The sequence below is a fragment of the Abrus precatorius genome, unplaced genomic scaffold (genome assembly GCF_003935025.1).
Source record: "Abrus precatorius isolate BTA unplaced genomic scaffold, Abrus_2018 Scaffold2, whole genome shotgun sequence".
Taxonomy (NCBI): domain Eukaryota; kingdom Viridiplantae; phylum Streptophyta; class Magnoliopsida; order Fabales; family Fabaceae; genus Abrus; species Abrus precatorius.
The window spans coordinates 38420839-38446581 of NW_020874362.1; the positions used below are offsets into that span (position 1 = coordinate 38420839).

Genomic DNA, 25743 nt, shown 5'->3' on the forward strand with positions numbered 1-25743 from the left:
AACTACACACTAAAAAATAGAGGTTGGAAGCAATAAACCATATACACTATTTACCGCCTCTGCATTATTAGGCCCAGAGGCCCATTAAATTGTGCTAATAAAACGGTGCGTTTTGGGTGGTTATGTTCTGCAACGAAAGACACGGGGCTGGTGCAGAATTGTAAGACGAGAATGTCAGAATCAGAATCAGAATCGAGGAAATTGGGTTCGGAAGAGATATCACGCGAGTTCAAAACCCTAGTTAGCTCCGATGACCTAAATTCCCTCAATCACATGCAGAACACCATGTACGCGTCATTTCGTGCGATCAAATTTCGTTATAATCAACTAATTGATGTGTATGTACGAATGTTAATTGATTGATTTCGTGGTTCAGATTGGGAAGGTTGCAAGATAGCAATGCGGTATTGTCACATTTCAATGACTTCTCTCAGCATTGCTATGCTGAGATTTCTGGCGACATCGCTCGAAACACTTGTGTCGTGAAATCTGTCAAATCTGACCTTGATTATATCTTTCAGAAACTCAGGTTTTCTTTTTCCATTCAGTTTTTTTGTTGCTGTGTATTCCTTGATTTTACTCCGTAATGCGTTCATTATTTTCGCATCTGACACGTTATGTTTGGATATGTAATGGTAAGTGAAAATGAAATGGCTATTTTGTTATTTGGATATGTTTATGATGAGATAGGGGAAAGCAAAATTGGATCAATCGAGTGCAGAGTTTTTTCAAGTAGTGGAACCTAGTACCATTTTGCTCTGTTTCATCTCTTTTCAAGTTTTTTTTTTATCAATTTTAACACGCGGGATTTGAAAATGATCGTTGAGAGAAAGGAGGAAGAAGCAAACATGATCAACATATCATAGCCCCCTTTTACTCGGATAATCTTTTTTCAGATGCCTGAAAAGAAATTCCTTACTATAGACCGCTGTAGTGGTCCCTCTTATTTCCTGTGGTTGATATTCTTTTATTTGTTCTACCTCCTGTTATTACACCTGTAGTGGTCTCTAGCAAATCATGTTTGTCTCCTACTGTTGTGTAACAACTAAGTTTAGTTTCTTAATAAATTTCAATGATGTCCCTATCCCACATTCTAATTTAGTTGAATTGTTATACTCGAGTTGGGGACTTTGATAGTGATCACATAAGCATGAGGCTTCTCCACTTCTTTATTGACTCCTAAGTGGTTGAGATTTCTATATCTTTTATTTTAATTATTTTATTCCCTGATTTCCGTTTCTTTCTCTCCTTCTGCACTGAATTTTTTTAAAATTTTGTATTTCTAAGGTTTCTTAGCTTCATTCTTTAAGGGAATGGATGCTATTTCAGTTTTTGTTCATATAGTGGATGTATCTTTTGGTTTCACCGTTTCAACACTCCCTTCTCTCTACTTGATTCCTAACTTTCTTGAGATGGACCTGATCTGGCTTAACAGTTAGCTGGCGCTGGTCAGTAGTTTCAAAGAGCAGTGCCCCTAAATCAGGTTTAACTAACTTACTGTAACCAATCAGCGGCTGTGATTTTAGGAAAAAATGGCCAGGGTCTACTTAGGTGGTGAGAGAAATACTCAAGTGTAGTATGTGCATGTGTAATGTTTGTGCAACTATGCATGTTTATAAATATCTATGCACCTGATCTGTGTTCAAGTTCAATGATAACATAATGCTTGGAATATAATAAAGGATATGGTTAAATATTTTCTATGAATGAAAACTCCTAATATAATACATATGAATGAAAACTCCTCAGCACCTGACGTCATGTGTACAGAAAGACATGTTTTTTTTTTATTTGTTTCCTCCCTATAATGTTTGTTATCAAACGTAAACAAGCAATGCATGTCTTTATTTACATGTTTCCTGCTGTAGTCAAAGGCGCCAAAGGTGCTGAGGCAAGGCACCTGAAGGGGTCAGCACCTCTTGCAGGTTGAGGCGCTCCTTCAGTGAAGTGTATACTCTGTAGCCTTAGGGACACCTTTCTAGTTCATGCAAGGCAAGCCATTTAGCTCCTTGCTGAAGTTAATGCAGCACAGGTTTCCTAATAAATGAAGAGATGAAGTGTCATTTCAAATTTTTAACAAGCACAGTTTCCTAATCTAGACTGACAGTATCTAAGTTTTGATGTTATGAATTTATCTTCATTTTAGAAAAGTATAGGCGATTTCTATATTAGGTAATGAAATTGGCTTACATTCTTATTTATTTACACTATATGCCTATGAAAACAAACGTTAAAACTTGGTTCACTCTTTATCGCAGAAGTATGAAGTCAAAAATCATGTCAACCTATCCTGACGCCTTTCCTGAAGACTCAGCTAGAGAAGTGATTGATAGGAGACCAGATCTGGAACTGCCCAAGTAACTACTGCTGTTATTGAAACACATGAGAACAAAGACGGGATATGAAGTTATATTTCCTTATGTGTAATATATGCTTTTCTTGACCATACACAATATTTCAAAATATTTAGTCCATTTAATTTTGCTAATAACCTTGTGTAGGTAGTTTGCGAGTATAGCACGAAGTCAACAGAATGATATTACAGTAAATTTAAAATAAGTAACAAAAAATACAATGAATTGTTCTGATAAACCTGCCTCGACTGATTCACTAATTAATTAATTAACTGTTTCCACGAATTATTCCATGCACCAATGCAAAATTTCTCAAATAAATGGATGTTATTGGCAGGATTGTTTTCACGACCTAGGGTAGTTCGTTAGGGACGCATTAATAATGTGTATAGCTTATTGTTAGGAACGTTACTATGGATCACAAAATAAAAATTGAGCCAAACGGAAGAATTTTTAGGCCCATTTATCTGCAATTGTATTTAACCTAAATGAAGTTGACAAAATAGCTGCAAGGAAAAAAATAAATGAAAAATGGTCGAATAAGAGCAGGAAGACTAATCGAACTAAACAATATGGTGACCTTCATAGCCAGAAAAACACCCAATTACATAATAGATTGTCCACAAATGTAATTCTTTCTCCAGTATGCCCAAGTCAATCATCAGATAGAAAATAAACAAGACTAAATTAAGCCGAAGAACTCAAAAACTTAAAAAGCCAACTATATTTCAGTATTTCCCACCTTGCTTCTACCCCTGCTGAAAGTAACAAAGTAAGCTGCTCTGCAACGAAGTAGATCTAAATTTACAAGACAGGAAACGACCAACCAAGTAAAAAAAGAGAAAAAGAAAAAAAGGCAAAGAAAAGGATAAAGCCCGGACAAAAACCCAAAAGATATAAGCATCTTAAGCAGAACCCTAAAACCCAAAAACCCTAGGAGTAAATCCTGTTAGGAGCTAACCACTTGTAAACAAAACCCAATGAAAAGGGGTTGGTGCTAGCATTCTATTAACTAACTCCGCCATGCCAATCTCAATATACAGATCTATATCTTCACTAGGCAACCAATCACTATCTTCAGACTGCATGAGAAGGCAAGACAGATCACAACAGGCGGAACCAAGTTGCTGAGTAATATATTTCTAAGGACCGATATATGCCGCTGAAATGGATTGGACCCGCCACCTTTAAACACAGAACAGCTTAGCAACCATTAGCAACCACCCCATTGGCTACAATTTTACTCTCAGAAACAACTGGTTTAGCACCCTTTGGGGCATCTCCAGTTTTTGCAACAGATCCATTCTCAGGTACTTTATGGTCGTCACTATCCTTATCAGCAAGGGTAGCCTCCTTGAGCAATTCTGAGCTAACTTCCGATTTTTGAGTATTAACTTCCCCATTTACCTCTATCTTCTCATCAGTAGGTTTCCCTTCCCATACCTGCATCAATAGAAATAAAATAAGAAAAAATTCTTAAAAATACAAGATTGGTTTAGTTTCACAAAACTATACCAGTTGAGATGTGTCTTACCTGCTTTGGGAATTGTTGCTTTGCTTTCTTCTCCAAAATAGTCTTCTGGCGGGCCTCATAGAACCCAAAATCATCCAGAATGCATGTCTTGCTGTTATATTCCTTAAAAATTTTGATTAATTTCAGCCCTGGTTCCAACATTACCTGCAAACATAAACTTTGGTTGATCATATGGAAAGACAACATTTTATGCGAAATTTACAAGAACATGCATAGAACATAACTACCTCTTGTGTATCTCTACTGTTAGTGACAGGTTTGTTCTCATTGTTGTCCAAGGTAATGTGCCTCAGCAAATTGTTAGGAACGTCCTTAACAATGTGCCATTTAAGAGGAAAACAACCATTCCACTTGTCTTGCTGCCAATACTCAACACTCTTGTTAAAATCAACAGGACCAATCATCTCAGCAAGCCCCACAAATTGCCCACTGGTATTAACCTGCACAGGCACCCAATAGATGAGATAAAAATTACAAAATAATAAACAACGGAAATTCAATCAACACAATGCAAAGGATGCTTACTGAGAAGAAAAGAAATACAGGGCAGCCACCAGGTTTCTGCTGTGCCTCCTGGTATGCAGCATCAAGCTTCTTGTTGCCATTTTGTGTACTGGCCCAAACATTATACTTGATGCTTTTGTGGATATCATCCTCACTGTAAGACTTTATGACAAAAAATTTGGCATCAGTGTATTCTTCTGGAAAATCAGATTTGTTATATTGATCACGGTCTGGAACAGTACTAATCTTGTCCTTCTCTTCATCTGTGCCTAGACTTGCTGGCAAATTCTGACCTTTGACTGCCAGAACAGTTGGTGCAAAACCTTTTTGGTTTTTACCACCCTTGGCTCTAGGTCCTCTGTTCAGTTCATTCAAACCATCTACATTTTCATTGCCATAGCCAAAGTAGCCACCACTTCTTCCCCTAGTTTTGTATTTGCTCTCCACAGCTAACCAAGCTCGTCCATTTGAGCGAGAATCATACCCATGAGTTCCATAACCCATTCCAGATCTAACAGCATTCCCATATTGACCATATAACTTGTTTGGATACATCCTATTTATGAAGCTATGGGCAGCTCCCATGGCAGGCATTGGTCTTGGATGGTGCAAGCCCTAGCCAACAAACATTCCAATATATATTAGGGTGGAAAGTTCCCTCACAACTGATGGAACAAGTAACAAATCTTTTAAACTATAAAGCCATTGAACAGGTGAGTGAATTAACAAAAGACACTTCAAAATATTACGCATACCATAAATTGAGAATTAGGGCGGAAAGTCTGGTTCCTTGAGGCAGTCAAATTGTTGCCACCTGATATTGAGGAGGAGATTGTTGTGCTAGTTACAGGCCTTGGCTGCCCATCTGAAAATAATGGGGCATCAAGCCATGGGATAGGGGAGCGTACTCCGTCAAAACCAAATCTTGGATCCTGATAACCTGAAGTAGGACCACGACCTGGCACAGTAGCAACTTCATATTAAGTAAAGATACTAACAGAGGAATCCTAACAGGCCTATTTAAAAGGACAAGCACCATTACCTTTTGCATTTCCACCATTTGTAACTCCATTAGAATTTCCATTGCCTGCTTCAACAGAAAGAGGCTTTTGATCAGGAGCTACAGAGGTAGAAACCTCACCCTGAGGGAGGACAGCAGGGGTAGGCGTGAATGGTCCACTGGTTGGAGTTAGCGGTTGAAAATAGGGAGGATACTGATAGTGCTGAGGGCCATACAATTGACCATCATTTCCCATGGTTGGAACTGGAGACCCTGCCGGTGAATAGGGCCCGTAGGGTGCATATCCATATCCGTGGTGATACAGTACAGACCCATTTTCCCCATAAACTCCCTGACATGATGTCAAAAACAATGCAAAATTAAAACATTAGCAATGGGGTCAAAAGGTATTAAAAAATTGGAAAAAAGTGAAAGTAACTTACAGAAGTCATATCAACTCCTTCCGGATTCACATATCTGGAATAATCGTCCCACTCATTACCAGTACCGTCATAACCTACAAGAAACAAACAATTCAGCCAATGTTCACATTGCATATACAACTTTTTTTCTGACAGGTATTACATGTCACTTTTCAGCAGCATTTGTCCAAAAACTTACCACCGTAATAATAGGCAGTAGACGGGTAACCATTTGGGAGGTAACACATGGTGGGATCAATAAAATCCTGTAACACGGGGGTCACAGACCGGTCATAAGAAGGGATCTGGCCATTTGCAGCATTTCCCGAATCAACTGATCCATATTGATTGCCAGTAGCCTACACAGAATTAAACAAATTAACTTCGTACCACACAATCCACAAGAAAACACAAAACAAGGTATAAATTGTCTCCCTTCAATGTCAGTTGCTACTTCTGTAACATGTCAGGAGTTATACTACTATCATGAGTGAGTTCAATCACGAATTCTAACAACATCCAGAAAAAAAAACACCAGTTTTTACCTTCTTTGTAGGTTCAGGAATTTCCAAGGCCTTGGGCTGAGTTTCTAACGATAGCTTCTGTAGCAAATCAGTTGCTTCTGTGCAAACAAGACAGTGAAGGAAAACAAACCTCTCACAAAAATCAAAGTTAATAAGCCAACCTCAGACGACTCAATTCACAGAGGATTTCGAGCAATAAAGTCAACACCAATAAAAAAATTCAAGCAGATTAACAACAGAAAAGCACCGCAACGCACATAGCACAAATCAATAAATCAACCAGCAAATAACTGAACAAACCCTAAAAGATCACCCCTTCACATAAACCAAAGATTCAAATAAGAAACAAAAATCCGTCGGATCTAATCCACAGTTGACGAAAACAGATCAAGAAAGAAATAGCAAGGCAGAGAAATTGCAGAGCAAAGAAGGATACGATCTGCGGGATTAGCAACGGTGGCCATGTCGAATCAACCACGAGATCTGGTTCTTCTGCAGATGCAAAATCCAAAAACAGAACCCCTAAATCCGAATCTGAATCGAGGGTTTAAGCCCCAAATCGAAGAGCTGAGAAACCCTAAAAGAAGCAATAGAGAGAGAAAGGGGTATAGAAAGAGAGAGAACACAACGGGTCTCGCAGCCGCCAAGGGTTTGGGTTTTGGGGAGAGAGGGTTTTGTTCCTTCAAAAGCAGTGATTCAAATAGCACCACCACGCTCTCTTTTCGCACTCTCCCTATCTCACCCGCGGGTCACCTCGTGATCTCATTGCATGTTCCTCATTGGCGGATCCGAACACGTGGTGTCTCTCCATTGGACGCAGTATCACTTAAATAATTTGAATTGCTGCGTTACTATTGGTCTGTTGTGGGTGCTGTTTTAAGGCGGTGAGTTGGGTTAGTTTTTCCTTTTGTGAATCTTGTAGATGCGGCCTTTGGGCAAAAGATGGAAACCCTAATTAGAAAATGACACGGATGTCCTCGTCCAGCTGGACTTGTGGTAACCCTTCTTCGGTTTTTTCTTCTGTCATGTGCTCCACCACATATCGCCTCTTTATTCATCTTTATCAATACATTACTCATTATTTTTTCTTTGTAATTTTATTTTTTCTTACACTACAGATAACTTCACATAATTTTATTCTAAATCTATTTTTTCTATTTATTTGTTTAAATTATATATAGGTATATATTTTTATGTATATCAAAAAACATTTTAGAGAACTCATACAATTGATTAGGCTAACTTTTCTGGGTATTTGTATTTGATTCATGGAAATTTTACAAAAATAAAATTTAAATTAACTAAAAATCGAATATATATATATATATATATATATATATATATATATATATATAGAGAGAGAGAGATATATATAGAGGACCTGATTAGTTCCAATCCCATATATTCACCTTGTTTTTATTTATATCTATTAATACGATCACTTTTTAAAATTATTTAAAAAATTATTTTAAATAATAATTTATTAATTTTTAATTCTATCTTTTTATTATATCATATGACTTTTTCAGCATTTTTTTATCTCAATTTCATTTTAATTTTCCCATAACTCATTTCTGAATCTGAAAAACTTTATCTCTTTTATTTTATTTTATTTATATAATAATAATAATTTTTCATTATAAAATTTAAATGATTATATAATATATTTAAAATTGTATTTTAATTTAATATTATCATACAGTACGAGGTACCGATGCAACGAATGTTTATTATCATTTTTATATGCATACTATTGTTATTCATTTAAATTTTTATTTAAATAATAATATTGTTGATTTAATGATTTGATAAAATATTATATTTTATATATAAACATTTATATAAGAGTAGTATCAATTTGATCATATTTATAAAAAAAAAATATTAATATATTTTTTATAATATAAAAAATAATTTTAATATATAGATTTGTGCTAATAATATATTCATTCTGTATCTCTATAAGTTAAGAAATTATTTTATTTAATATATAAGATACTAATTAATATTGTGAATTTTTTAAAGTAAACTATAAATTTATAATATATTGTTATTTTTAATATAAATGAATTAAAAAATGTTTTAAATTACAATAGAGTCGTAATATTAATATTTCTTTTAGAAATTGCAAAAGAAAGATCAGATCCCATACCTATCTGAACTTTCGGGGTGGGAGTTTCATAAATAGAGGGGGTGGACATTTAAATACATGTCTTGTTGATAGATATCCCATACCAATACACACATATATATATATATGAAATTTTTATTCATTTTATATTTTTAATAAATAACACATAACAACAATATGAAAAATTGATATATTATCCATGTAATAAACATTTATGTAAATTAATTATGATAAAACATGTAATTGAATTTAATATATTATTTAAAAATAATTTTAAATGTTGTAAGGCTTCCAGTGTTCCACCATTTGTTGACAAGATTGTAACATATGATGTGATTTCTTTTTGCATTTTTAAAAGTTTAAAATTCAGTAAATACCTTTTAATATATTATTATTTGTTGCAATTATAATTATATATCTATAGTAGAAATTGAAATATTTTTTAAGTGTCATATTCAATACGGAGAATTACATTTAACCATTAAACTATATTAGTTAATTAAATAATATCATATTAATATATTTTAAAATAATGAGATTTAATACAGTAAAAATGTTATTGCTAATAATTCATTTACTGTGCAGAAGATAGAACGGGCGAAAAAATAACCATTTCCTTTGCTCTACTCTATTGTTATTATTATTATTTTATTTATAAACAGAGGTGAAACATTATTTTATAACAATAATTTTATTAGTAATAATTTGAATATAATATTTAAAAACTAGTCTATACATTATTAGGAGGGTCCATTGATTCAGACCAATATGAACACTAAAAAAAATCAAATAAAATAATTTAAGTTTATTTTATATGTTTGTCTCTTTTGCCTAACCAAAATAATTGAAAATTTAGTTTAATGTATTGGTTCAATAATTTAAAACTTGATTACTGGTGTGCTTAAATAACTACTTATTTATATGTTTATTCAATACATTCCTTTTAAAACAATTACTTATATTCAAAATTAACAAAAAAACTTATTATAATTAGTTTAAATAACTCATTTGGATAAGTTATACCAACAAATTTAAACTGAATCTTAAGTTTTTACTGAATAATTTTGCATGTGTTTAAATGTATAACTTAATTAAACATTTTTTAAAATAATATTATAAATTTAATCACAAGATTTAAAGTTTAATGTTAAGACTTAATCTTACAAGTAAAATGAACGCCAACAGCAAAGTATCCTACCAAAGAGGAGGAAGGCACGCGAGTGCGAATGTGCGAGCGCGTGTGCGAGGAAGGCTTTTTTATTTTGACAAGTTAAAAAATATATATTTGATAAAATTATTAAATTAATTTATAAAATTTTCAAATTAATTCTTAAACTTCATTTGTTTTATTTTTATTAATAAGTAAAATCCGATTTCCTTTTATCTAAAAAAAGTATAATATCATTTTGACTAAAAGAGATTGTCATCCAAACTCTGTATTTCAAACAAAATAAAATGTTATTAATTGAGTTAATTTAATTTAAATTTGACAAGAAAAAGAAAAAATATAATCAAATCCATCTATTATGAATAAATCACCTTATAAATCATTATCTGTTAACAAAAACACTGCCAACTTTTTTTTTTCTTTTCATCTATTTCCTTTGAAATAAATTGTAAATGCTCGTGATTGATGCATTAAACAAATGTCATCTCTTGTAATCATCTTTTTCATTGTATGATTATTTTGAACTTTTATTTTATATTTTTATATACAGAAATCAATAGAACTTTCAATTAGAGACGTTGAAAAATTTTAAAATTTATATAGGTAAAAATTTTATTTTAGGAAACATTTAATGTTTTCATACGAACAAAAAATATTATTATATCATGTGTTTATAAGAATATTATATCAATATATCATTTTAAAAATATTACACTGTGTTCGTATGACATCCATCACAAAATGATACAAACAAATTTCACGTGTTTACTCAATTTCGAATACACAGCCAAACAATAAATTTATATGTTTTTTATTTAATTGCTTGTAACAAATAAAGTTTATGTTGTTGTAATTTAATCATAAGATACAAGTGCAATCAATAGAAATATTCTGACTAAGTTACTTATATAAAACAACAATTTTATAACTATATTAATATGCATTTGAATGTTGTCACTGAAAATTGTTTTATATATAAGATTGAGTTAAAATTAGTAGTTTCCTTGTCAACCTTTACATGTTAAGTATGGTTGAGAATCAAAATCAATTGGAGAATAACATATATGCTAGTTGAAGTTGTGATTAAATGTTCAAGCTAAGATGAAGAGAAAATCTTAAATATCAGTGAGAAGCAAATATCAAAGATTAGCTAACATGGCAACTATATAACCATACCATTATTGTACACCAAAGCTTTACATCGTCATAAAGTGTGGGATTATGGAAAGTAAGATGAGATAAACAAGTTTAACATAAACAACTATTTGCATAAACATATTGATAACCACTAAAGTTTAGTTTTAATATTGTACTATCATAGACTCATAGTAATAGTATTTACATTTTCAATCAACGATAATACATGCTAGATGTATTTTTTAAATTAATAATCACAGAACCAATGCTTTTTATTATTATAATAATTTATAGTTACGCGTCATGTAACAAATGTATATACTATAAATTCGTGCCAATTACTTTGCAATAAATTTTAGCATTCTAAAACATCCAAAACACAAAGTAGACATTTTAAAAATCTATTATTTACTTTAAATTTCTTTCATCTGCTTTTATTTGCTTTATCTATACCTTTATCTTTTACTTTTTATTCAATTTTCTGTATGAGTTTTGTCAAATTTTGCATCTAATTTGTTTTATAATAGATTATAAACTAAATTAATCTCTTAGTTTAAAGGTGGATGAAAAGGAAAGTTATTATCATATAATTTTAGCAAATTTATAGACAAATCTTTAGACAAGAAAAAATTAAAATAAAAAATAAATAAAACTTTTTATAAAATAAAAATAACTTATTTTTTCAGATTTTAAAAAAACTAAGCGAAATAACTTATTAGAATTTATAAGAAAACAAAGAAACAAGGGTTCGTTTTAATCTATAAAAAAATGTAACTTCTAAAAAATTATTAAAATTAGGTAACTTGGTACGAAACTTTTGTGATAACCATAAAAAGAAAGTGGGAAAATGTTGCCACGACTTTTTGAGATGAAATGTGATTATTGACTACTAAGATAGTAGGCGTGTTTAGTTAGGAAGAAGGAGGGAGAAAAAGAAGGTATGTGAGACACCTCACATCTTCTGTTGTTTTGTCTAGCTGATATTCTACAAAGTTTTTAGTGTTGGATTGATTATTACACTACAAACAAGGAAAGAAAATGAAATGTATGGTCAAGATTTCAGGTCTAGGGAGAAGGTGCTGGAGACTCAGGAGAAGATAGTTCAAGAAAGAGGGAGAGGGAAAATGCAAGATTGGGTTTAGGGCCTACCAAAAAATCTATAATATTTTTGTTAATTTCATATCTCATTTTAGAGTGTAAAATGGGTCAAAGAAAGAAAGAAAAGTATGAAATGATAAATAAAAAAAAGAAGAAAGATAGACACAATTATAAAAAATATATGAGAAAGTGAATACAGAAATATAAGAGTTGAAAAATAAGATATATAACTATATGTCTAAATGTTTCTATATATAAGAGAAAGTGAATACAAAAATAGTTTTATCCATTCAAATAACATTTTTTTTCTTTTCTATTTAATAAGACCATATTTATAGATAAAAAATAGTCTCAACATTTATATTATCTTTTCATCCAACGAAACAAACAAAATAAATTTATTATTGTCTGTTAATTAATTGACGTTAATCTTTATGTGCAGAGGGAAAAGAAAAGGCTAATCTTTGCATTCATATCAAAACTTGTTTTTGTCTTTTCCATTGTTGACGTTCATGTAGAGAAGCATAGTTTTCCCACAGATAAAAAGTGTAATGTGTTAAAGGAAGAAACTTCTAGAAACCTGCATTGAGATGAACAAGTATATAAAGGTTTTATTGGATCGAGTTGGGCTATTATGTACGCAATTGAACGGACTTGCAAAGTTTTACTTATATAGTGGATCATGCTCATGCAGATTTTTATGATAAGAATAACAAAACAAGAATTTTCGACCATATGACAATAGAATCCAGGTTATGTTCAATAGATCTTAATACAGTAATAGTCTTGTTCATTGGTTCTCCGATTCAAACCATTTTCAAATTATCAATAACTGAGTATTTATAGCTACTTAAAAAAGTAAATGTTTATTAGTAAAATGGATTATTTAAGCTAAAAATTTTGATTGGGCACATTTCTGAGAACAGACTTTGCGATTTTCTTCAGAATTTGATCGCTTTGTTTACCCTGTGTTTTCTCTTCTCTCCAATTTTTAGTTTAAATAAAAGCTCATTTAAGAAACAAATTTTACTTGACTCAAAAGCTTTATCTGTCATTTCATGCTTTGAGCCCACACCAAGAAAGAAAAGGTCGAGTTTATAGCTTTCGCGTTTTCCCACAGCAAGAAAAATGACTAACAAAAGATAAATAAATAAATAAGTGCACAGGATAATTAACAACTACCAAGAGGATAGATAATATTAAGAGAAACAACATAAGTTTATTTTCTTATTTATCTCAGCAGTAGTATAGGATTCTTACACAGTGTATGCAACAACTAAAGAACATGATCCTGAAATCAAGCCCAAGTGTCAAACAAGCATGTGATCATATAACATATCATATATACAATTAATGCATGCCCATATATAATGTAACGTCAGCATAACAAAGTTTTGGAAGAAAGCAGTATATATATTAAAATGAGTTTGTGAATATGGTTGTGGCTCAAACAGAAGATATATTATTGTTGCTGCAGATGGGGGCAAAAACATGATGAAACATTTGGTGGAAATAATTTTACTTGAGCAGTTGATGTTTGATTGAACAAAATGAAGTGAAAATGAGAGGAGGCCCAGATAACAGTGAAATCTACGTTGGAAGAATCACACGGTTGGATAGGAACCAATCCAAAGACATGAGGTTAAAGGATAATATGTATCGTGTTCTATGGTGCGTTGACTTATGATGTCCCACAGGTTGACTCAACTGTCTTTGCTAGATTTACAGTGCATGTGCATCCAATTAAAAGCATTTCAAAGGTGAAATAGCACTGAGATACCATCCTGGTTCCACAATGATAGTGTCTCTTCAAAGGCTAGCCAGATGAGAGAGAGAGAACAATCCATCCTCTCCTTATTTTTCCCCACTCATATTAGTGTTGTGTCAGCTTATTTTATTTTATTTTATTTTTTAAAGTAGGTTTAATTTTTTATTTCAGTTCATTTCAGTGTGAATTTGCAAATTAATGGGTCAGCTCGTTAATAAAAATAAATAAATTATAAGATATGATGAAGAACTTGGCTGATTACTTTGATGGTGCAACCAGTGCAATTTTATAAATAGCTCCCTGCCATAAATTATTCTACTGCTTCATCGTTTATTGTAGTTTGCCTTTTTTATACTTTGGATGGATGAGAAACTCGTTATAGTTGGATTCTTGCTAAATAAATACATGATTTTCTGACTAGCATAACCACATCTAATTAGTTAGTAAGCAGGGTATTCAACCCTGCCAGTATATAAAATGGTCCTATCTAAATATATGTTTTTGAGTAGATTATATATGGATTAATTGTATCTTTTTATTTTTTAAATATGATTAAATTAAATTATTTTTTTTTAATTTTTATTAGATTTAATCTCCATGAAATTTAAAAGTAGTATCTCTTATTATTAAATAATAATAAAAGATACTATTTAATGTATGATCAGTGAAACATACACAAATTAATAGAATAAACATTATTCAGGTTTTTTTATTAAAAGTTGAAAGGTGAATTCATAATTAAATAAAAATAACGTTACATGAGCATTATATTAATGTATATTTCAGTTTCCAAACTTATATTCCAAAATTCCAATTAAAGATAGCATTAATATATTAATGCTAAATGAGTATTATATTTTCGATAAAAATATCCCATAAAAAATAATGCCAATTAAATATAACATTCAGACATTAATTACCCAAGCTAAGTTTAACCTTAACAAATATGAATGCTAAATGAGTTGTGTTATATTTTTTATAAAAAAAAGTTTCAAAAATTATAATTTATTATAAAAGAGAAAGAATTTTAATATTTACAATAATTTGATCTAACTATGTGATTTAAAAAAAAACTTATAGTTTAAATAAACAAAATGTTATAAAAGTAAATTTGAATAGCTTATAACGTTAAAAAAAGAAAAACATTAAGCTAAACAATAACTTAGAAAAAAGAATAAAAAGTGTTAAATAAAAAAAAATCCTTATTAAATTTTGTTACAAGTAATCTTATTAGAATTAATATAAATAATAAATTTGTTATTGTTTAGTTTTATTTTATTTTGTATTTTCATTGTTTTAAACATTGCCTATCCGTACAAAGGGGGGCACCCCAACCCTTTTTACCATAACTGAAGAGACTTTTTCTGGGTAAGATTAAGATTTGGGAATGCAAAAGGCAAGAAACAGAGTGAGGAGGGAGAGACAAAAAGACTATACTTCCCACCTACCAATAAAATTCCACCCTACTTGATAGCAACTCTAAGACGAAGATAAAGCATTGGAAAATATGTATATAACATTGACCCAATTTAAAGGTTACATTTTTATTTGAATTTGAATCACCTGCCGACTTGTGAACTAAGATGGTCAAGAGTAAGACAAGTTCTATTAACATCATAATTGTATTAGCACGAGCTTTAATTATTATTATTTTTTTGCTTTCTTGATTTAATTAATGTTTATCACTTTATACAAATTCAAACTTTATCAGCTGTGCAAGTAAGGGGCTATCTAAAATAGTAATGACTCAAATTTAAAAAAATAAAATTGTAATATAAAGTTTATAATTAGTAGATAAAAAGAGGCAATCAAACACAATAATAAATCAGTTTGACGATATTCAGTCATACAAAATTATGAACTTTAGCTTCATTGAGGTGAGATACAATCATTCTTATGTAAATCTTGGGTTTCTTTCTCCTTAAACAATTTGATCAATAATTAACCACTTACCATAAGGAGAAGCATTAGGCAAAAATTGTTAAATGTGGCGGTGACTACTACTTCAGATGAAACCTAATGGTTGGGTGCTGAAATACCTTTATTGGTACAGGTCTTTGCTTATACACCCTATTTAATAGTTAAAACAAGATTGCAGCGCCAATATATGCATTAATGATTTTTGTTTTAATTTAATGATACAAATAAAATAAATTGATAAGTAATGTATGAAGTTTACGTTATTATGTTAATGGAAGAAAATTACAGTGCCAGTATTTTCTTTTTCGTCTGATCAATACAATTACAATGTCTAAAGTGGATGAAAATTCCAATAATATAATATTTAAAAAATTCAAACACTTTCTTTACAATATTTTTAAATCTCTTCTCTCGTTATTGCAAAATGTTTCATGAGAATGTCATGCAGAATAAACAACATTATTCCAATCGAATAATGTTATTCAATTCTCTGTTCTTTCCGTTTATTATTGGATTATGCGTATATTATCATATTTAAAATAAAAAATTATAGGTGGTTATTCTATGGTGGATGCTTATAAATAATATTAGGTATATGGTTTAAGGGATGCATTCTAATTAAATAATTACGGTAAAAAAGATAATACAATTTCATCATCATAATTAGTGGACATATGTCTTTTTTCTGCATTTAGTAAGAGTTGTGACACTAATAGTTATTCTAATATGATTTTGTAACCAAATAAACTCACTTTATTGGTTATAACCCTTTTAATTGGTTTAGGAGGAAAAGAAGGAAATATTTTAAGGAAGAAACGAAAAGGTTAAGAATGAAAACAAGAGTGGTTGGGTTGGATGTGGTGGTTGCAATTGCAAGTTTGTGTGTAGAGAGAAAGGATTGGAGAGAAGTGAGAACAGATACAAAGAGAATAGAGAATAGGCAAAGGCTAAGTTAAACAAAGTGTGTTGGAATAGAGAGTGATGGAAAAAGATTGGTGGATATCCATTATCAAAAACATGCACCTTCTATGCGCACTAACATCAAAGTGCACCAAGCCATATTTTGAATCACTACATCCCAGTCGTTGTGGGCCCTTCCATCTTCTCCCATAGCCAAGCCAACACCCACCTCATCAACACTTCACACTCAACCCATCATTGCCATCACTGAATTATCTTCCACTCTTCCCTTTCTGCCATAAAAAGACATGTCCCTTTTCACACTGCTGTCAATGGACATTTGATCATAACACTAACCACTAGATGCCATGTTATTTTTTTCATCTGTACTTGTTTGCTTTTGTTGTCTTTGTCTCTCTTCTCTTCCTTGCTCCTAAATCTAAATCATGTTTCTTGAGGAGTGAGAAAACGACACAGGGAAAATAAATTAACGAAAGGAAGTTATGTTTTTTGTGATGGGGTGTTGATAAAGGAGCTGGTACATGCTGCAACAAGGCTGTGTTTGGATTTGGTATAATGGGTAATTGCTGGTATAGGTGGGAGTCATCAGATTATAGAGTCTCATCCAATGCAAAATCAGGTTGGTTTCTTGCCAAAAAACTTGACTTTCTTTGCATCCAATGATTATCTGGAGTTTGATATCCATTATTTATCATTGACTGGGATGAATTAGTGTATTTGGTGTACGTTATGTTAGACCTTTGATTATAGATCCTGTATTCCTCCTCTGGATTCTGTTCTCTCTCTTGAAATGGTTTATTCATCTCTTCTTGCTTTCTTCTTCTTCTTTTTTAATTATATTTTGTCTTTGATGGATGTTATTATTAAGCCTCTCATGTTTTGTAGTATTCCATTGAAAAATTTTATGTTACGGTTATTAAATCATTTGAATTTAGTGATAGCTTCAAATATCTCATCCTTGTAGGCAAGTAGATATTCTTGCAAAACATTAAAAGACAAAGAGAACATTAAAACAGAAATCTACATATATGAGTTACATGTTGTCTTCAAATCTTTAAACTTTTCTAAAGTTACTTGAATGTAGAACCCGTTAATATGACCCCTGATCACCTTTTCCTTATGTGTCTGCTTCAAAAGTGGGTCGGCTTGTAGTTCTCACGTGGATAGTGGAAACCTCTTAACTCTAGTGCGTTGAGTATTATCTTAATTAAACTTTCTATGAAAACTGGTGGTGGGTTTTAAAATTTTAATTGGTTGCTTCACGATTATAATATATTCCCACCATGAAAGTTTAAATTTTTTATTTATAGGTGGTGAGCTTGATGATAATTTTCTGTATAATATACCATTAGATTAACTGTTTCGCCTTTCCTATTGGTTTTCCTTGGTTTTTTAACTTGGTTTTTATGATAATATTTTGATGAGTATAAATGGGCACAAATATTCTCTATTAAGAGTTTAAATGTGCATATAATTTGTTCTCATTTCTCTTATTGATTCACCAAAAGAACAAAACCAGGCAACGAAACAAAGGAATGATGATAGTAAATTACCATCGAATCCTGAAGAAGTAGAAGACCTAAGGCGTGACTCAGCTGCAAATCCGTTGATTGCATTCACTTATGATGAGCTTAAAATAATCACTGCAAATTTTAGGCCAGATCGTGTGTTGGGTGGAGGAGGATTTGGAAGTGTTTATAAAGGGTTTATTTCTGAGGAGTTAAGGCAGGGCCTTCCTACTCTTGCAGTAGCTGTTAAGGTTCATGATGGTGACAACAGTCATCAAGGGCACAGAGAGTGGCTGGTATTAATTGTTTATGTCTTTATGTACATTATTTTTATATGAACTTATCTAATTGAAAAATAATGCTATAACTGTTCTAATATTGGTAAATTGATGTAACAATAAAATTATATTATTGGTGTTGTAAGATTAATTAAGATTTTGATTGCTTTCTAGGCAGAGGTCATATTTTTGGGGCAGCTTTCACATCCAAATCTAGTGAAATTAATTGGATACTGCTGCGAAGACGAGCATAGGGTACTAATATATGAGTACATGTCCCGGGGAAGTGTGGAACACAATTTGTTCTCCAGTAAGTATGTTATGCCACTTTTTTTTGTATATTGAAATTCTTTATACCCTTTTTGATATTAAAGCTTAGGACATTGATGGAACATGTTACTAGGGTGCCATTACATATATTATATAACCATGGTTAACAAGGAATTTAATTACACAACGTCTAGAAATTTGTTATTTTGCTTTGGCAGATACATCTCCCCTTACTTTTTTCCTTCTTTAAGTTGTCTCCGACAATGTTGACAGAGAAAATAAGATATGAAACGATTTTGGTTTCATTTTGTAGCTTCGTGGAAACATGCCCAGTTATTGCTTAAGACGTATGGTTCTTTGTCACTTCTTTAAGACATCTAATTTAGATGGATTTGATAAGGACGTTAGTTTGATAGCAACAGAAGAAAAAAAGTGTTATTTAGATATACTACAACCTTATTAGATGTCAATATAATAGAAGATTGTGACTAATTGACCAACTCAAAATTCCTTTATGATTTGATCATTGAAATTACCTCCGTGAGTAGCTGAGATTTCTAACTGTAAATAGGTAGATTCTACCCCATTGTCTATCATTGCAATGAGCCAAGTAGTAATATGAACTTTTTCGGTTTTACAAAACTTTTTTAATGAAAGATTAATTCTTTATTTTTTTTTGGGTCAAAAGATCATCAGTGAAAAAGCCCAAGGGTAGATAAATTGTTGTTCTTTATTGTTTTTGGTCAGAAGATAGATTCCTGTTCGAGTTACCCTTTTTCTGTTTATGGTCCAAGGCACCTTTTCAAAAGTGTTTTCTTATGGGCTCGAATTCCCCATTTTGCTGAGGCCCATTAAGGACTTCAAATAGAGTTTTTCCCACATAAGTTACTATTCCAAATACCTTAAGTACATTTTTATTATAATTCTTACAAATTACAACTTTACACGTCAAATAATAATTTAGGAATTTGTAATAAATCAAGTCAAATTTAAAACTATCTTTTAATACATTTTTAATGAATCTAAGTAAGATAATATTATTACATTGAACCACTCAATGTATGCCATTTCAATTATATGGATCGTCAATGTGTTTAACTTTAATCCACAACCTTTAAATTACAAAGATGAGTGGTAATTGATATAACACATAAATCAAAATGAGTGGTAAAGTGAATATTATCTTCTAGCAACTATACCTAAAAATGACTCAATGGTTCCACTGGTGACTGTGGGGATCATTTGAAGTCCTTCACCGCTTCCACTATAAATACTTTTCATTGTCACACTTAGCATTCACTCTTAGGAATTCATGGGTCATGTCATTTTTCACACGTAGAACATCTCACAATTAGGAAAAAATTCTTATCATTACAAGTAAAAGAGACTGTGAAATCATGACCTCGCTACGTTAAGACTCACCCTTTAATTAGCTGATGAAAAATTTTAAATCCTTCTAATTAACTAATGGAAAAGGCATTAAAGGCTTTATGGAGTCTCTAAATATTAAATGCTTTTGTTTTTTGGTTTAATATTCCATGATAGGATCATAAAGTCCACTAGTTATATTCAAAACTGTGTGTCTTTATTGAACAAAACAAGAGATTTTTTTTATCTAATGTATCTTTACTTAAATATTGCAGAAATTCTGCTTCCCATGCCATGGTCCATAAGAATGAAGATTGCATTTGGCGCTGCAAAGGGACTTGCATTTCTTCATGAAGCAGAGAAACCTGTCATCTATCGTGATTTTAAGACATCAAATATTTTATTGGACCAGGTCAGTGCACTTCAAGAAATCATACAATTTCTTTCGCTGAATATGTATTTATATAATGAAAATATGTAGACAGATGGACAATTAAAATTTAACATATTTTGGGCGGTGTATAATATAAATTTTTCCATAATTTGCTTGTTATTTTGGATTTAGCACAGAATAGGTAATCTTGACATGCACTGATGTTCACTGTTCATAAGGCCACTAAAAACTATTAAGTTATTGTTGAGGTCATGATGCAGTGTTCTTCAAGATAAAAAATAGATCATACTTGTAGTTTGTGTTGTCATATTTTTTCATTGTAAACCACACATGCGCTAAGAAAGATGACCCTAGCAAGGTATTATTTTATAATGAATATATAGCACAATGTGTGCAAAATAATGCTATATACATGCCTAATTTTTGCATAGTAAGTTTTAGTTTCTACTCTTGTACAGAAAAGGCTACAATGTTTCCAAAATAAGTCAGCTTTTAACTAATCATTTTGTGTTTCAAAAACAGGACTATAATGCAAAACTTTCTGACTTTGGCCTTGCTAAGGATGGACCAGTTGGAGACAAATCCCATGTTTCTACTCGAATAATGGGAACATATGGTTATGCAGCACCTGAATACATAATGACAGGTAAAGCAAATTTTGAAGGTGGAATTCAGTACTCATTTGTGCAAAATTATTCAATGTCAGTTAAATATACTAGTTTAGAGTTTGACTAGAATAGTCCTTATGATTAAGACTTGAGCAATCATTTTCTCTTAAACTACTTGTGAGAGTGAGTTAAGCATGATTCGTCTCTAATAAGAGCAATTGTGGTTACAACTAACAACAACTAAGCTTTAACGCATTGAATGAGGTTAGTTACATGAATCATACGAACACTAATAGATCAATCAAAAATTAAATCATTTTTCCTTAAAAACAAATTGTGGTTGTTCAATATAAATATAAGTTGACATCATAGTTATCTGTTGTGCAGGTCATCTAACTCCTAGAAGTGATGTATACAGTTTTGGTGTTGTTCTTCTTGAACTTCTCACAGGAAGAAAATCTTTAGAGAAGTTAAGGCCGGCTAGAGAGCAGAACCTTGCAGAATGGGCTCTTCCTTTGCTGAAGGAAAAGAAGAAGTTTCTAAACATTATAGATCCAAGGCTGGATGGTGATTATCCAGTTAAGGCAGTTCACAAGGCTGCAATGCTTGCATATCATTGCTTGAACCGCAATCCAAAAGCAAGGCCTCTAATGCGAGATATTGTAGATTCATTGGAGCCTTTGCAGGCACACAATGAGATCTCTATTGAAAAAACATTGACCATAATCAGTGAGGTTCCTGATGCTGATTTGAAAAGGAAAGATGCAAAATGACTGAAACTGGGTATTGTTGTAGGTTATCAATTTCCCTTCTCATGTTCATAGGGAGAGGTTTTGCCTTAACTTCTTGTGTTTATTAACATGACATATAGGCAATTTCTTTCTATTCTACCCCTTTCTTTGCTTTTCTACATGGTTGTTACATATATGCAACTGGATCACTGTTTGAACTGATGATGTCAATTTAAACAGAAACAAACAAGCAATAGCAGCAAAACATGATATATTATTAGGCCTCCTTTTGTTTTATTTAAATCTAATATCTTTCCAATATATTTGGAGAAAACAATTTTTTTATGTCCATATCTTATCTGAATATTTCTTGCATAAAATAACAGATTTCTGGAGGCTACCTAGCCTGGGAGTGGCTGCATATGAACATGTATATGACAAATTTCATGTTATACAATTTTTGGGTACTTTTTCCACACCATTTCTTCCAAAAAGCGCTACCTACCATACTGATGATCGATTGGAACAGAAGTTTAAAGCAATTGATTTTAATTCTCTATTTTGGGTGTGTGTGAAACTAGCAGGTAATTTACATTACACAGATATTTTTAAATTAAAAATATTAATATATGAATTAAAATATAAAAATGTGTATATTTAATTAAAGTAAAATCTAAAATAAATTAAAAATGATTTAAGAAAATAAATCATATTTTAACCCTTTTAATCTAACTTACAAATATTTAATATGTATTTGAACTATCTTGTTTTACTTTTCTTTCAAATAGTTAATTTTTGTGTTAATCCAGAGTAAATAACTAATCAAAATAGGCAATAAGTTGTAGTGACCATAAGTAGTTAATTTAAAACGCACTAATCATATTAACATAAAACAATTACAAGGACTTATTAATTTCTTAGCATTTGGACCGATTTGTTTGACAAACGTTTAGGACATAAAAAAGACAGCAGCAATTGTTACGGAGAAAAGCAAAATTTTAAATTTCTTAAACCAATCATTAATAAAATTCTTTAAAAAATAATCAAAATGATTTAAGTAAAAACAAATTATTAAAGATTTTACAAGTGTAAACTCAATATTATTCCTAGAAAATCTTATTGCATAAGAATGTAATATGAATAAAAATTTAAAAAAGTTTTAATGATTGTCTATGAAAAGATAGACAAATCCTGATCAATGTTCTTAATCCCTAATCGAAATTGTTGGAGCCGTAGCGGTACAGCCACGTCTCAAACATAGCAAAATCGAAAAAGTACACGTGGCATCATGCTAGTGAACTGAGTGGATGTGCCTTCGAAACCACTTCAGCAATCTCCATTTACAACCTCTCATCCAAGTGTTTGTGGCCCCGACAACTGAGGCTCTCATTGTTAACTATGCACAACTTCAATCGTCAAAGGATGTTCCACTCACCACTCTCAACAATTCATAGAGCTGAAAAGAGAAACTAGCAAAGATTTTGTGCATAACCATGTCATTATCTACAACCACTAGTGGTCACTCATCTCTTTACTCTGCACTTACATTGCCAAGAACCACCCAAATCCACCCAACCTTGTTTTTTCCCACAAGCAAGTTCTTTTCTTCCAGAAACCACTCATGTTTGGCTGTTTCTTGCTGTTTCTCAAACACCCTTTTGTCAAGACCCTTCCTTTTGGCGGTTAAGGCTTCTTCATCTGAGGTTGGGTCAGAAGCATCCAAACAAGAGAGTGAAAACAGTGAGGGAGAAGAGGAACCATATGAAGAGTATGAGGTGGAATTGGACCAGCCCTTTGGACTCAAATTTGCAAAGGGTAGGGATGGTGGAACTTACATTGATGCTATTGCACCTGGAGGATCAGCTGATAAGGCTGGAGTGGTCGCTGTTGGGGATAAAGTACTTGCCACAAGGTATGCTATTTTCATTATAGTTTGCTCTTTCCACAAGTTTCTTTCTTGGGAAAATTAGATGGAAGTTTTATAGATGTTCTAGTATAACTTGGAGATTAGTGCTAGCATGTGACGCTCAAGATATTTAATCAGGGTTGGCTTAAGGTTGTGGATTTTGATATTGCATTAAAAATCTTGTGATGAATTACCTCTTTGAATATGACTTCAGTACTTCAAGTTCAAAATAATTTAGGCATATTAGAGCAATTCATGTTTCTGTATGGTCAGGAAATTATCTTGTGTTTATTTATGGGTTGTCTTTTTATATATGTGATATGAAATTTGAAAAGTAAAATTATGTACTTTATGTTTGATGATTGAGATATGATCAAAGTGCTCAAAATCTGCAGCGCAGTTTTTGGGACCGAAATTTGGCCAGCTGCGGAATATGGAAGGACAATGTACACTATTCGCCAAAGAATTGGCCCATTACTTATGAGAATGCAGAAGAGATATGGTTAGTTCATTCTTCTGTGTCCTGAAAGTGCTTGTGAACTTTACTCACTGATCCCTGAGCCATGGCTGCTCTTTTTGATAGGAAAGAGTATAGATAGTGGTGGTGAGTTATCTGAAAAGGAGATTATCAGAGCTGAGAGGAACTCTGGTGTAATCAGTAACAGAGTGAGGGAAATTCAAGTAAGTTTTTCTCTTCTATAGAAAAAGTCACTTATACTTCCATTGGGGTACAAACGCCACTGTAAATTCTCAAACTTGTAAAATTTTCAGTTGCAAAATGCATTGAGGAAAAAGGAACAGAAAGAGCGCAGAGCAAGGGATTTGAGAGAAGGATTACGACTATATAAGTATGACTTAGCAATTCAAAATCATTTTCTTTTGATCCCCTTTCGTTTGTCCTGTATTCCTTTTTTTTTTTTTCTATCCCTTCACATTTCATAATGCAAGTATATTCTTCAAGGTTGTGCTAAATTAAGTAAATTATTCCTTTATAACTCAGTTGCATATAAATTAAAAATATAAAATTAGGGACAGGAGACTTGCTTTTTGTTTGACAAGTGACATGGTGGGAACAAATGTTTAAATGATTAAAGAAAAAGCTTCAATTTGCATTATATATCAATCAAAGGACTAAAAAGAATTGATCCTATGTCACCAATTTTCTTACTATACACTCTGTTCCTGGATTAAATGTTGAAGGAATGCCAAATATGAGGAAGCACTAGAAAAATTTGAGTCTGTTTTGGGATCAAAGCCAGAACCTGAGGAAGCAGCAGTTGCAAGTTACAATGTTGCTTGTTGTTATTCTAAGCTAGACCAGGTATATGTTTGATGCTTTTCACTGCTTGAAACATGAAATTTGGTCTTGGATTAGTCCCTGAGGAAGTATTTGATTCCTCAATTTTATTACTATTATTATTTTTAAAGCATCAAATTTAGTATATATATTTGTATTATATGTCCATATTTATGCTACTAAGGACAGTATACTTTGTTACTCCATTATTCTTGTCAGCTAACGATTCGGTTGATCTATGATTTCTCTATCTGTTAACATGGTGATGGGGTAATAAATTTCTCTAATAGATTCAAGCAGCACTTTCTTCACTGGAAGAAGCTCTGAATGCTGGTTTTGAAGACTTTAAGGTGATCAATCCAAGGCAAGTTACGTTATCAATTTTTCATTTTGGCCAAGCGATCTAACATTGTTGTTATTTTAACAGAGAATGAGAACTGATCCTGATCTGGCTAAAGTAAGGGCATCAGAAGATTTTGACCTACTATTGAAAAGATTCGATGAATCATTTATCAATGAGAATGCCATCAATGCCATTAAATCTCTTTTTGGATTTGGTAAGAAATAACCCATTACGTGGACACAAGCATATAGTTTGGCTGACTAAGGAGTTGGTTGAGCAATATGCTAATTATTTCCAATGTATAACTACTTTATAGTTAACCACAGGTCCCTCATTTTTTGTCCCTTCATTGGGATCTTGTTTTATGTACTAGTGGCTTAGTATAATAAAGTTATATTGTAAGAAACTTATGATCAATAAAATTGTCAATTTCCTCTTACTTTGTTGGATATTATTTCTTCGGTTCACTCAGAAGCGGCCAGGTATTGGAGGCTTGAATCAAGGGATTTATTTTCTTTAGTCCAATGACAACAACATGGTTATGAAATGCATAGGCATA

General features: G+C 31.9%; 4 protein-coding genes across 5 annotated transcripts; 3 read left to right on the forward strand and 1 right to left on the reverse strand.

Annotated features, from left to right (window-relative positions):
• Positions 1-163: 163 nt before the first annotated feature.
• LOC113858994 (kxDL motif-containing protein 1) lies at positions 164-2390 on the forward strand. Its single transcript, XM_027491811.1, has 3 exons — positions 164-287; positions 377-529; positions 2259-2390. The coding sequence occupies exons 1-3, from the start codon at positions 172-174 to the stop codon at positions 2359-2361; spliced, it is 372 nt and encodes a 123-aa protein (XP_027347612.1). The 5' UTR covers positions 164-171; the 3' UTR covers positions 2362-2390.
• A 525-nt stretch (positions 2391-2915) lies between these two features.
• Positions 2916-7011, reverse strand: LOC113860078 (YTH domain-containing protein ECT4-like). Its single transcript, XM_027492703.1, has 10 exons — positions 6775-7011; positions 6360-6436; positions 6014-6173; positions 5836-5909; positions 5435-5744; positions 5148-5350; positions 4414-5007; positions 4116-4328; positions 3889-4032; positions 2916-3797 (listed from the first exon to the last, which is right to left on the reverse strand). Exons 1-10 carry the CDS (start codon positions 6800-6802, stop codon positions 3558-3560), a joined length of 2043 nt encoding a protein of 680 aa, XP_027348504.1. The 5' UTR covers positions 6803-7011; the 3' UTR covers positions 2916-3557.
• Positions 7012-16727: 9716 nt separating this feature from the next.
• On the forward strand, positions 16728-21893 carry LOC113857634 (probable serine/threonine-protein kinase PBL16). Of its 2 annotated transcripts, none has more exons than XM_027489719.1 (6): positions 16728-17100; positions 17990-18285; positions 18442-18577; positions 20181-20317; positions 20822-20945; positions 21295-21893. In XM_027489719.1, exons 1-6 carry the CDS (start codon positions 17037-17039, stop codon positions 21678-21680), a joined length of 1143 nt encoding a protein of 380 aa, XP_027345520.1. In that variant the 5' UTR covers positions 16728-17036; the 3' UTR covers positions 21681-21893. The 2 variants fall into 2 exon arrangements, with proteins under 2 accessions (XP_027345520.1, XP_027345521.1); XM_027489720.1 differs by having other exon boundaries at positions 16728-17098; positions 17976-18285.
• Positions 21894-22995: 1102 nt separating this feature from the next.
• Positions 22996-25621, forward strand: LOC113857869 (protein MET1, chloroplastic). The gene is made up of 7 exons (XM_027490116.1): positions 22996-23550; positions 23940-24046; positions 24128-24225; positions 24316-24392; positions 24745-24865; positions 25132-25191; positions 25269-25621. Exons 1-7 carry the CDS (start codon positions 23132-23134, stop codon positions 25407-25409), a joined length of 1023 nt encoding a protein of 340 aa, XP_027345917.1. The 5' UTR covers positions 22996-23131; the 3' UTR covers positions 25410-25621.
• Positions 25622-25743: the final 122 nt, after the last annotated feature.